This window comes from Orbicella faveolata, unplaced genomic scaffold (assembly GCF_042242905.1).
Source record: "Orbicella faveolata isolate gen_17 unplaced genomic scaffold, um_ofav_v1 contig_12, whole genome shotgun sequence".
In the NCBI taxonomy this organism is placed as follows: Eukaryota; Metazoa; Cnidaria; class Anthozoa; order Scleractinia; family Merulinidae; genus Orbicella; species Orbicella faveolata.
In genome coordinates, this window is record NW_028301539.1 from 16,587,164 (window position 1) to 16,601,395 (window position 14,232).

A 14,232-nucleotide genomic window follows, 5' to 3' on the forward strand; every position below is an offset into this window, starting at 1 on the left:
TGTGACTATTCGGCTATTTCAGGGGGAAAAGCCAATATTGAAGCCGCTCGGGGTTGCACGCGAAGGAATAACGAAACGCTGTTCATATTGTGTTGTTGATCATGACTGATTAGGTAGGAAATTCCTTTTCCGGTCAAATTGAAACTTGGATCAAGGGGTGAGTCATTATATTTTTGAGAGGAACACTAGGAAAATTCTTCTGGAGGGAGATATTTTTCAGGGCGAATTAGACACCTACCCTCGACAGCTGCTTCGCCAGCATATAAGTATTGGGTTGGCTATTGACCAAGCGTTGAGGTCAACATGGCTTGTTCGCTCGGGTAGCCAATCACAGCGCAGGATTTGTTTCACTGAAGGCAGGTAGAGGAAGGACTCTGGGAACGAGGTTGAGTAGTTCCCAGTTATCTATCGTGCAGCGGCCCAAAATAACGCCGCCCTGTTTGTGACTATCCTAAGCCAATATTTGGTTCTCAGGTCACATAGCTAGTGGGTTAACCAGCATTTAGATACATATATATAGCGTTGAGAATGGGTGGTTCTCAGTCTAACTTGCCTCCCAGGCCATTGGGTTTTGAATATATGTGTATTGCCGTTCGACCTTCGGATAAACTTCGTGTTATTTATGGCACTGATTACGAAATCAGCATCATTCGTCAGGTAATCCAAGAAACATGGCTTCCGGGAATACAGAGAGAAACGTTCATGCTGAATGGTGTACACGAATTCAAGTTGTGCGGATATCCATTTGCCGTGAATATTTCATCAAGTAATGCTGCTCTCTCCAGGAAAATGGCCAGTGGTATTTTACACAGACTCAATCGCGATGGATGGAAGCTTCTCGTCTCAAGTGACTTAACAAGGACATCTGACCTCACCACGTGGATCTTCATGAAAGTGTCAGTTGCAACACTGTCGTCTCAGCCATTTATGGTTGTGGGTCTTAGTAGCTCTGACAGTTTAATGGTCCTCAACGCACCGGCTGAACTCCATCAAACATTCAAGGACGTGCTCGACAAATCATGGCCTCGTGGAATACAAAGATGGTCGTATGAGGATTCTGTGTTGTTGATCAAGTTGAAAGGTACCCCTTGGCATCCAGATGGCGATGAAACCGTTCATTCAAGAGTGGTTCTGCAAACACTTGTGAATGATCTGCACGCTAGGCAGTGGAGTCTGTATGGAAATTCCAACCTTAAGAGTGGTACCAACACCTTTTTCTTTGAGCATAACCCAAATGTTGTACAAGGGCAGCTTCCTCCTGCACACTTCACTATAAGTCTCAACAAGCATGACTCACTGAGGCTGATAGGCATTCCAGAGAGTTTGATTTCCGCCGTACGTGATGTCATCCAAACCTCTTGGCGAAGGGGTATTCAGCAAGAGTCACGCTACTTTGACAGCTGGGAGTTCAAGCTGAGAGGAAACCCTTGGTGGGCATCAGGTGAGGAAGCAGTAGACTCAAGATATCTGGTACTGAAGCTGATGGAGAGCATGCAAGCATATGGGTGGATGATCATTGCCAGTATTGCCAGCTCAAGGAAATTGTCTGACAAAAGTGCCCTGCTTTTCAGACAATCTCAACCAAGGCAGGCTCCTGTTTTCTGCATTAGCTTAAATGAGACCGACAAACTGCGGCTGATAAATGCACCAGAAGATGTCACAAAGGTACGAACTGCAGTGTTCTAAAAATGTGTATTGAGTCTCCTATTTAAGCCCAACTCAGTGCTCAACTTCAATTTCTTTACATTCAGGGTTAGGGTTAAGGTTGTTACTCACCCAGGAATGGAGGAGTAACAATACAACGGAAAGACAACAAGGCAACAGAAGGTTGCCCCAACAGTTTGCTGGTATCCATTCATACACCTGAATGGAGAGGGGCACTGTGAGAGTAAAGTGTCTTGTCAAAGATCACAATACTGTGACGCGGGCCAGAGCTCTAACCCTAACCACTCAATCCTGAATCCAGAGTCCTTTAAGTCATGACATCTGTACTGTTCTGTTAAATAATAATATATATTTTACTAAATCAGTGCATGAAGTGAAATGCAAGGGAGTACTTGTGTGCATGTGTAAATGTAATTAAGTTGTTGTTGTTGTTGTTGTTTTTATTCTTGGCACCATACATTATTGTACAATTACAATGTAAGAGGGATGTGTGACTAAAACATGAAGCACTAACAGAATTGCATTTTCTAGTCAGGAGGGACATATTAGGTTTATTTTTAGTTTTTTGGTTTATTTGGGTAAAGCATTTTTCAGGTCCCTTAATTATTGTATGGTTAGAGAAGTTGGAAGTTTACATGTACTTAAATATAAACATTTATCATATATTGGCAGGGATCCATATTGTTTTTTTTTTTCTCTCCAAGTCGTCAGCCAGGCAAGTATGCCAGATGACATACTTGCCCGTTCAATAGGGAAGAATTGCAACAGAACACCATGTAAATGCAGATTTTACTTTTTTTTATGAATTTCACATAACCAGTCTTCCAGTACACACACTGCAGTACATCATGTCCATAGTTGCGGCTGTCAGCAGACACAGAAAATTCAGGTACAAATGAAAACCAAGGCCTCTTTGACTGCCATGAAGGCTGAAAGGAACACTTTTGCTCTTCCTGCTCGTATTTGTTTTCCAAAGTGTAAACATTATTACTTAATGCCATATCCTGATCAAAACAGCTGAATAGATACGATCCCGCCATTTTTGCAGATGCAGATGCAGTACAGAGCATCAGCAGTTGACTACATGTAAATGAACATTGAGCCTGCAATGATTTCATTAATGGAGAATACCACATGTACATCATCCAAGATGGCAGACCAAAATATGATTTTATCACAAAAGAAAGCTGCAAATCTCTCTATGTTTTCTAAAAATTCCAAACAAATGACAAGTGGTCAGAATGCAGGGAACTTATAAGAAAATTTAAGAAAAGTTTTTTTTTTCTTTCTGTAGAGTCAGACTTAACTCATCCAGTGGATGAGTTTTCATATCGGTTTGGTTGTCCCTACGATTTTTTAGTCGTCATGGACGACTGGACAGCTGTGAATATGGATCCCTGTATTGTTATTTGGGGGTGTCAAAATTAACTTGTGACAGTAGCTTTTTTGCATGACCTGTTGATATATATAGATAATAAACAATGGTAGCAAGACTTCAATTCGTCGTTTTATTGCGACAACGCTGTTTCGTATGGTCAAAGGATGACCACACTCATCAGGCAATATCAACGAATGACCGTTAAATTACACAAGCTGGCAATTAAAATCTAACTTTAGGTTGCTATGAGATATAAAAACAGTTGCTATGATATGGAAAAACAGATGCTATATAACATTGAAAAATCTCGTGTTGCTAAAAGATTGCGTTACTTGCTCACAAAGTTCTTGAGTAGGTATCTGTTTCTGTGGGGGCACGCACTTGCTAGTTCGTTTCGCTTGTTCAAAGTACACAAACTCTTCTTACAGATGATCACGAATTTTTCAAAAAGACATAAATTACATTTGTTAGTAATGTTGCTATAAGGTCTGCACTGCTTAATGATTCTCCACTTGATGGTAAAAGGTTTGTTGTTGTCTTTGAGTGTCCAAATATGTTTAGATAGCTCAGTTTCGTTTCTCTTGTTTTGGTGTCGAAAGGATGCCGTGTGATTCCTGTAGCGCTCTTTAAAATTTGTGGCGAGGCCCACGTATGATTCTGATGACGTTTGTGTTGTGATTGTGGCTTGGTAAACTACATTTTGTGTGAGGCATTTTCCGTCCAGCGGGCATTGATCCTTTTTTCTGCAGTTGCATTCTTTGGCGTTTATTTGTGTTTGCGACTGGTGGTAATCTGATAGTAGTGCTTTGTTGTGTGACGAGATGATACTCTTCATGTTAGGCATGCAGGAGTAGCTGAGCTTCAGTGTGTGCTTGTTGAAGATCTTGTGTAGGGGGTGTCCGTTAGGGAAGCATCTGTCAATGATGTTTAGGAACTTCCTTCCCAGGTTAGTTTTCACGTTAGCATTCCATGGGGGGTTGTACCATACGATTTTTCTTTGGCGATTTCTGTTGCGCTTTGGCTGTGGTTTATACGTGAGCTTGTGATTGTAGCCGCTCTCGTCAAGCGCTTTCTGGTACGGCGGAATCGCTTCGTCGAAAACTTTCTGGCTAGATGAGATGCTGGTCAGTCGTTTGTTGATGTTTTCTGGAATGTTCTTCAGTAGTGCGGGTGGGTGATTACTTTGTCGGTGAACGTAGAGGATTTTGTTGTTGGGTTTCATGAAGGGTTTGTAAGATCCACTTGTAAGGTCTAGGGTTACGTCTAGGAAGTTTATGGTTTTTTTGTTTGCTTCGATGGTGATTTTGAGGCCATTTGACTTGAAAATTTCACTGACTTCTTGTTTCGTTTTCTCGATTTGTTTAGGTGTTGCTTTGCACACTGCCAGACCATCGTCACGGTAGAGACCAACTTGGCCTTTAAGTTTCGGTGTGATGAGGGACAACATGTAGGTGCCGACGAGTTCGCATGTCTCGGCCCCATCATATGAGCCCATCGTCACGCCAAATAAGTTGCTGGTGTTTTTCTTTTCCCATGCCGTGTTTTGGTGATACAACAGTGATTTTTTCGCGTGTGTGATGATGTGGCGGTCTTGCGGAGTGATGTGCGTGAATTGGGATGCATAGTCAAGTGCCTTTTTCAGAAGCTGCTCGGAAATGGATGGGTAGAAGTCACATACATCGAAAGTTATGAACGCGTGTTGGGATTTGTTTGGGATTGCTTGAAACCATTCGATGACATTTGAGGTACTTCTCCATAGATTCGCTTTTGTTACTTTGATTATTTCTTTGTTTATGTTGTCTAAAATGTGTTTGCTGATTATGCCGATCTCTGATTTTGTGGGATTTATGAGTCTGCATGTTGGGTTGTTTGTGAAATCATGCTTGTGGTCTTTTAATGTTATGAATGCGTCTCTGCTCGCGGAAACTTCAATGCGGTCATCAAGTTTAAGGTCTTGGGCGATCTTTTTGTCGACGGAGGTAATTGAATCTGGGATGTTTTTGTTAGTTTTCTTGTAAGCCTTAGTGACGTTTTTCTGTAGGAGGTTTAAATAGTCTTGAGGTTCAGCCTTGTAGTGGTTGGTAGTTTTGTCGGCTTTTACATAGATGTTCTTATCTTGTCGGATTTCTTGTACGTCTTTGTCAAGTTTTGCTTGGAGGCTATTTGTTGCAGTGCAGTTGGTTTTAAACTCCACTCGTTGGATCATATTAAGCATGTTGTCTTCAAATTCATCGAGGGCGCTAACGTGCGGTGGTGGGCGTTTTGATTTGAATCCGTAGGTTTCTTTATCTTTGCTATCGGTGTCGTGGTTTTGCAAAAAGAAGAAGGCTTTCCAACGCATTCGGTGTATTAAGGATTCTGTTTTCTCTATCAGGATTTGTAGATACTTGCTTTTACTTGCCAGCGGGATGTTCTTGGTCGAATAACTGAAATCTTTAACCTGGTAATTCATTCTTGACAGCGCTCAACTTGGTGAAAGGAGCAGTAGAAACTTCTTGAACTTGAACAGAATAAATTTATAGAGCGCTCGACTACACTGCTCCTCTCAGAGTCGAGCGCTCTATAAATTTATTCTGTTCAAGTTCAAGAAGTTTCTACTGCTCCTTTCACCAAGTTGAGCGCTGTCAAGAATGAATTACCAGGTTAAAGATTTCAGTTATTCGACCAAGAACATCCCGCTGGCAAGTAAAAGCAAGTATCTACAAATCCTGATAGAGAAAACAGAATCCTTAATACACCGAATGCGTTGGAAAGCCTTCTCCTTTTTGCAAAACCACGACACCGATAGAAAAGATAAAGAAACCTACGGATTCAAATCAAAACGCCCACCACCGCACGTTAGCGCCCTCGATGAATTTGAAGACAACATGCTTAATATGATCCAACGAGTGGAGTTTAAAACCAACTGCACTGCAACAAATAGCCTCCAAGCAAAACTTGACAAAGACGTACAAGAAATCCGACAAGATAAGAACATCTATGTAAAAGCCGACAAAACTACCAACCACTACAAGGCTGAACCTCAAGACTATTTAAACCTCCTACAGAAAAACGTCACTAAGGCTTACAAGAAAACTAACAAAAACATCCCAGATTCAATTACCTCCGTCGACAAAAAGATCGCCCAAGACCTTAAACTTGATGACCGCGTTGAAGTTTCCGCGAGCAGAGACGCATTCATAACATTAAAAGACCACAAGCATGATTTCACAAACAACCCAACATGCAGACTCATAAATCCCACAAAATCAGAGATCGGCATAATCAGCAAACACATTTTAGACAACATAAACAAAGAAATAATCAAAGTAACAAAAGCGAATCTATGGAGAAGTACCTCAAATGTCATCGAATGGTTTCAAGCAATCCCAAACAAATCCCAACACGCGTTCATAACTTTCGATGTATGTGACTTCTACCCATCCATTTCCGAGCAGCTTCTGAAAAAGGCACTTGACTATGCATCCCAATTCACGCACATCACTCCGCAAGACCGCCACATCATCACACACGCGAAAAAATCACTGTTGTATCACCAAAACACGGCATGGGAAAAGAAAAACACCAGCAACTTATTTGGCGTGACGATGGGCTCATATGATGGGGCCGAGACATGCGAACTCGTCGGCACCTACATGTTGTCCCTCATCACACCGAAACTTAAAGGCCAAGTTGGTCTCTACCGTGACGATGGTCTGGCAGTGTGCAAAGCAACACCTAAACAAATCGAGAAAACGAAACAAGAAGTCAGTGAAATTTTCAAGTCAAATGGCCTCAAAATCACCATCGAAGCAAACAAAAAAACCATAAACTTCCTAGACGTAACCCTAGACCTTACAAGTGGATCTTACAAACCCTTCATGAAACCCAACAACAAAATCCTCTACGTTCACCGACAAAGTAATCACCCACCCGCACTACTGAAGAACATTCCAGAAAACATCAACAAACGACTGACCAGCATCTCATCTAGCCAGAAAGTTTTCGACGAAGCGATTCCGCCGTACCAGAAAGCGCTTGACGAGAGCGGCTACAATCACAAGCTCACGTATAAACCACAGCCAAAGCGCAACAGAAATCGCCAAAGAAAAATCGTATGGTACAACCCCCCATGGAATGCTAACGTGAAAACTAACCTGGGAAGGAAGTTCCTAAACATCATTGACAGATGCTTCCCTAACGGACACCCCCTACACAAGATCTTCAACAAGCACACACTGAAGCTCAGCTACTCCTGCATGCCTAACATGAAGAGTATCATCTCGTCACACAACAAAGCACTACTATCAGATTACCACCAGTCGCAAACACAAATAAACGCCAAAGAATGCAACTGCAGAAAAAAGGATCAATGCCCGCTGGACGGAAAATGCCTCACACAAAATGTAGTTTACCAAGCCACAATCACAACACAAACGTCATCAGAATCATACGTGGGCCTCGCCACAAATTTTAAAGAGCGCTACAGGAATCACACGGCATCCTTTCGACACCAAAACAAGAGAAACGAAACTGAGCTATCTAAACATATTTGGACACTCAAAGACAACAACAAACCTTTTACCATCAAGTGGAGAATCATTAAGCAGTGCAGACCTTATAGCAACATTACTAACAAATGTAATTTATGTCTTTTTGAAAAATTCGTGATCATCTGTAAGAAGAGTTTGTGTACTTTGAACAAGCGAAACGAACTAGCAAGTGCGTGCCCCCACAGAAACAGATACCTACTCAAGAACTTTGTGAGCAAGTAACGCAATCTTTTAGCAACACGAGATTTTTCAATGTTATATAGCATCTGTTTTTCCATATCATAGCAACTGTTTTTATATCTCATAGCAACCTAAAGTTAGATTTTAATTGCCAGCTTGTGTAATTTAACGGTCATTCGTTGATATTGCCTGATGAGTGTGGTCATCCTTTGACCATACGAAACAGCGTTGTCGCAATAAAACGACGAATTGAAGTCTTGCTACCATTGTTTATTATCTACACTGCTCCTCTCAGAGTCGAGCGCTCTATAAATTTATTCTGTTCAAGTTCAAGAAGTTTATATATATATATATATATATATATATATATATATATATATATATATATATATTCAAATTGGTACACTCATCTGCCCCTTGTTTGGCTTAGATGAGGCAAGTGTCAATGACAGCAATACAAAACTCATCAGTACATGAACTCAAAAATTATGTACAAAATTATGATTTAGTGCCTCTTGTACAATTTAGTTGCACATTGCTAGCTGAATTACATGCCCTTCCATGTTACGTGTCATCACCATGAAATACCGTATGTAACTGATACAGAGTTATACAGAGTTATAATAATAATAATAATTAACAATTATTCACCAAAGTGGAGGTAAAAATCCATCACTTTCACCCACACTGAGGTGAATAGTTGTTTTAGTATATACCACTCAAGCTGAATAATCAGCAGACCAAAACATTATTTTATGTTTGACAAGCAGTCGGAAATTTTAAAATCTCTCTCGCTGGCTGCTTGGAGGTGAATAGTACTTGCTAATCACCTCCGAGTTAACCAATCAGAGCACGCAAAAAGCACTATTCACTTGTGTGGTATATACTACTACTACTACTACTACTACTGCTACTGCTACTGCGACTGCGACTGCGACTGCCACTGCGACTGCGACTGCCACTGCGACTGCGACTGCTACTGCGACTGCTACTGCTGCTGCTGCTACTACTGCTACTGCTGCTGCTACTGCTACTGCTACTGCTACTACTACTAATAATAGTAATAATAATAATAATAATAATAATGATAATAATAATAATGTTTATCCAGGGAGCTCACTCACCCATTAATGCACTGGTGTGCATCTTTATACGTGCAAAAAAAATTAAAAGGATGCATAGCTTTATGGCAAAATGCATCCTTGGGGACCCTTGGGATGCAGGAAAAAGGTTCCAAAAATTGTAGTAATTACATAGGTAAAGGACCCCTGAAAAGCAAAAAGAACTCCCAACTCTTTGGAACTGGGGGTGCCAAGCACCTTTAACTATTAAAACTAGTGGGAACTCTGGACTGATCATCATATTTTTTTTGTTGTTGCTTTGTCAAATAATGTAATTACTTACTAGATATGCCAAGATGTCATCCAGGCTCAGTATGTCATTGGTATTCAAAGGGTGCAGCGCTATGGCAGTAGTCTTGAGTTCAAATTACTGGGCAATCCTTGGGGTGATGGACTAACTGGCTATGATGGCCTTCATGGCAGAAGTCTAATATGCCATTTATTTTGTGCTCTGGCAAATCACCACTGGAGACCTGTGACATCAGCAGATGTGTCAGCGAAGTATGTTCACCAAGACAAAGGTCCTGATTACCCAATAGATGTGGACAGTATATTCTTTACCTTTGATCCTACAGCTGCTGTCCAGCCAGCTGCACCACCTCCACAAGTTCCTTACTATCAACCATATTCCCAGCCATTTGCTCCACCACCTTCTTATGGGTTCACTTCTCCACCACCTTCTTATGGGTCCACTGCTCCACCATCATATGAGCCTCCAGCCTATGGTGCTTTTTCTACTCAGTGATGTTGCCATTAAGTTTCATATAACAGGTGTATGTTTAACACTATGATATAATCCTCAGACAGGATTACTACAAGCTAAACTACATGTATTATTCATACTAACTCTAGCTTCTAATCAGATTGTGCAGAATGTACATCATGTACACATACAGCAATCTGTATCATCCAAATCCAAGTGCAAGTGCAGTGCCAGTCAAATGTAACTTGACAGTTACTCAAAATTCATTCGACTCAAGAACTTATCTACATGTACTGATCTAATTTTGCATTGCTATTGTTTCCATAACTTGCTGCTATTGTTATGCATTTGAGAATTAAATTTTTTCAGAAAATTCTTTGGGAGTCTTGAAACTTGAGACTCTAGAATTGAAACTCGAAACTGGAACCTCAAACCTCAAAGCTCAGTTGTCAATTCTTGAAAGCATGGAGGATTAAGTATTGAGTTTCAATTCATGACTGCCAACTTATGCCTTGACTGGTACTACCTGGCTATTAGCTTTGAGTAAAAAACAGTTTATTGGCCCTAGCAGGTGCCTTATAGAAAGAACTGTGTGCATGGATGGTTTCGTTTGTAGAGAAACATTCCGAGTTGCCAAGATGAAGAAGTTTATCAGTCAGTGATAAATTATTTGTATAGAAATGCTATCTTTAATACATGCAGTTCAATTATTTAGAAATGTCAGAAGAGCTGGTTACTTGCACCAATAGCTGGTTACATTGTAGTTGTTAAATGGACTGTGAAATTTGATGCTGAAGATTTAATACTTTATTGTATTACACAGCACAACTTGTAAGCTGGATAAATATCAAGTCTGCATTGTATAATTAATTTACTGTATAAGGTAAGCTATCTGATGCAATTATGTTAATTGTTGATCAACATTGTTTTCTTCTGTGATGGTTTTTAAGATATATATCTTATCAGAATAAGGTTCCAAGCCCAACTGACAGCTTTAACTGGACTGGGGTTGCTGTGAACCCAGCCCAAGTACTGGGCTTGCTTTGGTGGCTTAATGGTTAGTTGCTGCCAAAAGTAAGGGGAGGGGAGGGGGGATTTTTGTGACTGACCTTGGACTGTCTTGACTTATTTACAGTAAAATAGTTGCTGATCTGGTCAGATATGCATACCCAGAAATAACATTTATAATAATCGTAAGATAGTATCCTTTTTAATGTAGATTAGGTACTGCACACTCTCTAATTAATTATTTACTTGGTATTTTATTAGAGTATAAAACATGGTCAACCATGTTTCAAATTATTGTGCACGTGACAATCTATATATGTGTGTACCGTGCATGTATAGATTTAAATGCAGAAATATAATTATAAGGAAGCCACACTTGTTTGTTATGCCTTATTATTAAACACTTGTAAGTGTTTGATAGAAAGCTTTGTTTATTGTGTGTATTCTATGTAGCTCTGGCCAATGTTCCCTAAAAAATAAGATTTTCTATCATTGTTATTGTGGTTAGAGAGAGAAGTTAAATGTTTTCTTCATGCGTGGCAAAAATACTTCCTGTGTTCTCTGAACACCTGCATATAGATAGAAAGGTGATAAATTCTTTCAAAATTGACATTTTTTTTTTTTTTTTGTCATTGATTTAAATAAATGACAAAGGCCATGTAAACTGCAGTTAATACATTAGTTATGACTACAGGTCTGTACTCTTTTAGAAACCACAGTAAACGACCAAGTTTGTTTCTCAGGGTTAACTAAAAACACACTACTGTGTACGTGTAGATAAAAAAAGTAATTACTTAGTAATCTATAGAATAGATACTATATCACAATATATGTTATTGAACTTAAACCTTCTGAAGGTGGACATTCTAAGGAGTTTTATGACTTGTTCCTTTACATGTACATAGGGGATATCTGTGTATTAGATAACTTGGAAGACTTGGGAATGCTGTGAGCCCTGTGGTTCAACAGACTCCAGACAGCTATATATTTTTATATATAATTGACACCACCTAGTTTGTTCAGAGGGCAAATAATTAAAGTCATCGAATCAGATAGCTCTGTTGTTGATCCCATATCTTTTTCTTTCAAATATTTCACTCTCCTTCTCTGAATTTCTCTGAATATATGATATAATATATATATATATATATATATATATATATATATATATATATATATATATATATATATCCATTTATTATATTAACACTAGTGAAATACTAGATTTCTCCTTTTACCAAAAAATCATATCTTCATCGTGTGCAGTGAAGATACTATTTTTATCTTTCACGTGTGAGGATATTGGTGTCGCCATGGTTACTAACATGATAATCGCTTAAACTGAACTTAGATGTGTTGCTGCGTGATCGAAACATCATCGGATCTTCCTTGGATATCTTCGGTTATCTCCGGAAATCTTCAGTAATCTTCGGAAATTTTTGGAAAATGTTTGAAAACGTTTGTCTGGCCTTCGGACAACTTTTGGAGAATCTTTGGAAATCGTTGGAAAGTGTTCGGAAATCTTCGGAAAATCGAAAAAAAATTCGTCATTAGCATGTTTGTATAATAAACAGAATATTACATGCCCGCTTGTGGATACGAATTTTATCTTCTCGTGTTCAACTCGATATCTCACTCGTTCGCTGCCCTCACTCGTGAGATATCAAGTTGAACACTCGAAGATACAATATGTATCCACGCGCGGGCATGTAATATCATCTATATCTCACTCGTTCGCTTTGCTCGCTCGTGAAATATAAAGTTGAACACGAGAAGAGATGCACGTATTCCTTACCTACAAGCAACCATGGGTTAGTTTGTTTATTGTATAAACATACCTGACATACTGATAACGATGTTTTCCGATCACTTTCCGAAGATTTCCGAAGATTCTTCAAAAAGTGCCCTAAAGCACACGAACGATTCCGAACATTTTACGAAGATTTACGAAGATTTCCAAAGATTGCCTAAGACTTTCGAGGAAGATTCGAAGATGTTTCGATCATACACCAACAAATTAAGTATAGTTTAAGGGTCAAACATGGTAGCAGTGAAGTCGTCGATACGAGTGGTGTATTTTCCATATTGATAGGACCCTGCGTGCGCTCTGATTGGTCAAAAACCCATGCTTCATCAGAGTATAAAACATAGAAAGAGCGTGTTTTCATTTACTCCGTACATTTGAGAACACTCGAGAAATGTAGAAAACACTCGCAGCGGCTCGTGTTTTCTACATTTCCCTTGTGTTTTCAAATGCCCAGCGTGTTTTACCACAGTGTAATACACGGCTTAAGCTTTTTTACTTTGTTAAGTAAAACACAAGTGTCTATACAATAATTTATATTACGAGCCTTGCAGTGTTTTGGTGATACGGCAAGAACATTTAAAATGGATATGACGAGTTAAAGGCGTATTACCGGCACCAAAAAAAAAATTATTTAAACTACTATTTCAAAAGACTTCTCCATTATTTTCCTTCCTTGAAATCGTTTGCAACTAGCCGGTTTAATCGGTTACCTTAACGGCATTTGACCTGTTGACGGGCATTTGGCCTGTTCACGCGTTGACTGAACTACAAGCGGTATCAAATGATAACACGTGGTATTCAAATGAGGCACAAATTACTTTCTGAAGCAAAAAAAAAGTATATATATATATTAATTATTTTAATGCAAGAGCTTTAACAGCGAAGACCATTCCATGAAAACACAATAAAAGATTTTTTTCTCGCGATAATAATTTGCCTGAGACATTTTAATTTACATTTTTAAACACAGGCTTTTTAATCTTCAAAACGCTGGCTATTTTTACTCATTTTTATTTGTGATGCGCCTTGGGCAATTATTGGATTGGCGCTATAGAAATGTAATTATTATTATAATTATTATTTATTTAAACACAGTAGAACAATTATACTGCGCAGCTGATGTGGTCGTGTAGGCATGAATAAAACAGCACTTCCTAACTACTACAATTACAGTAAAACAACTTCGCTGAAATCGAAGGATTAAGGGCAGAAAACCTCTTTTGTATTTGTGTTAATACCGTGAATGAATGTGCTCATGTCTGGTTGCTATTCCGCGCTTCGATTTTATGATCGGCCAATTTGAATAAAATGACATCGTATGCAATGGTAAGTTGAAGCACGACATTTCAATGAGGGGATTTAGTTCCAAACTCATAAAACGCTTCTCCACTGATATATCTTACAAGCGTCTGTGACATCAAAAGATAAAAAACGCTCTTTGTACATGTACTTAATTGAACAGGTCTTTTTGACAAAAGACGAATGAGCTAGCTGTCTTTGAAGGAAAGAAAGGCTTATATTTTGTTAGTGACCGATTTATTCATTTGAGGTTTGACATTTTGACAACTCTTTGCTAGGCCCTGTTAGTCGGGCGAGAAATGTTATATCTTTGAATACGACCCGCTCTTTTAATTACAAGTTCCGCTTGCTTCTATTACAACAAAACATTCACACAGAGCCGACATTTTGCTTTCTTTGAAGCTTTGTAACGGCACAGCAAGCGATACCCAGTCGACTTTGAGATACGAATCGCTAGATATAGACTGGGCGCCAGTGTTGTCATTACAGTTGCGGTGTTGAAAGGTTTGAAGCCCTCAAAGCTTACCAGCTCCAATAAT

The 14,232-nt window shown here is 39.3% G+C and overlaps 1 protein-coding gene across 1 annotated transcript; it reads left to right on the forward strand.

Moving 5' to 3' along the window:
• The first annotated feature begins 412 nt into the window (after positions 1-412).
• Positions 413-11,642, forward strand: LOC110062573 (uncharacterized). The gene is made up of 2 exons (XM_020769500.2): positions 413-1,665; positions 9,163-11,642. The coding sequence occupies exons 1-2, from the start codon at positions 529-531 to the stop codon at positions 9,619-9,621; spliced, it is 1,596 nt and encodes a 531-aa protein (XP_020625159.1). The 5' UTR covers positions 413-528; the 3' UTR covers positions 9,622-11,642.
• Positions 11,643-14,232: the final 2,590 nt, after the last annotated feature.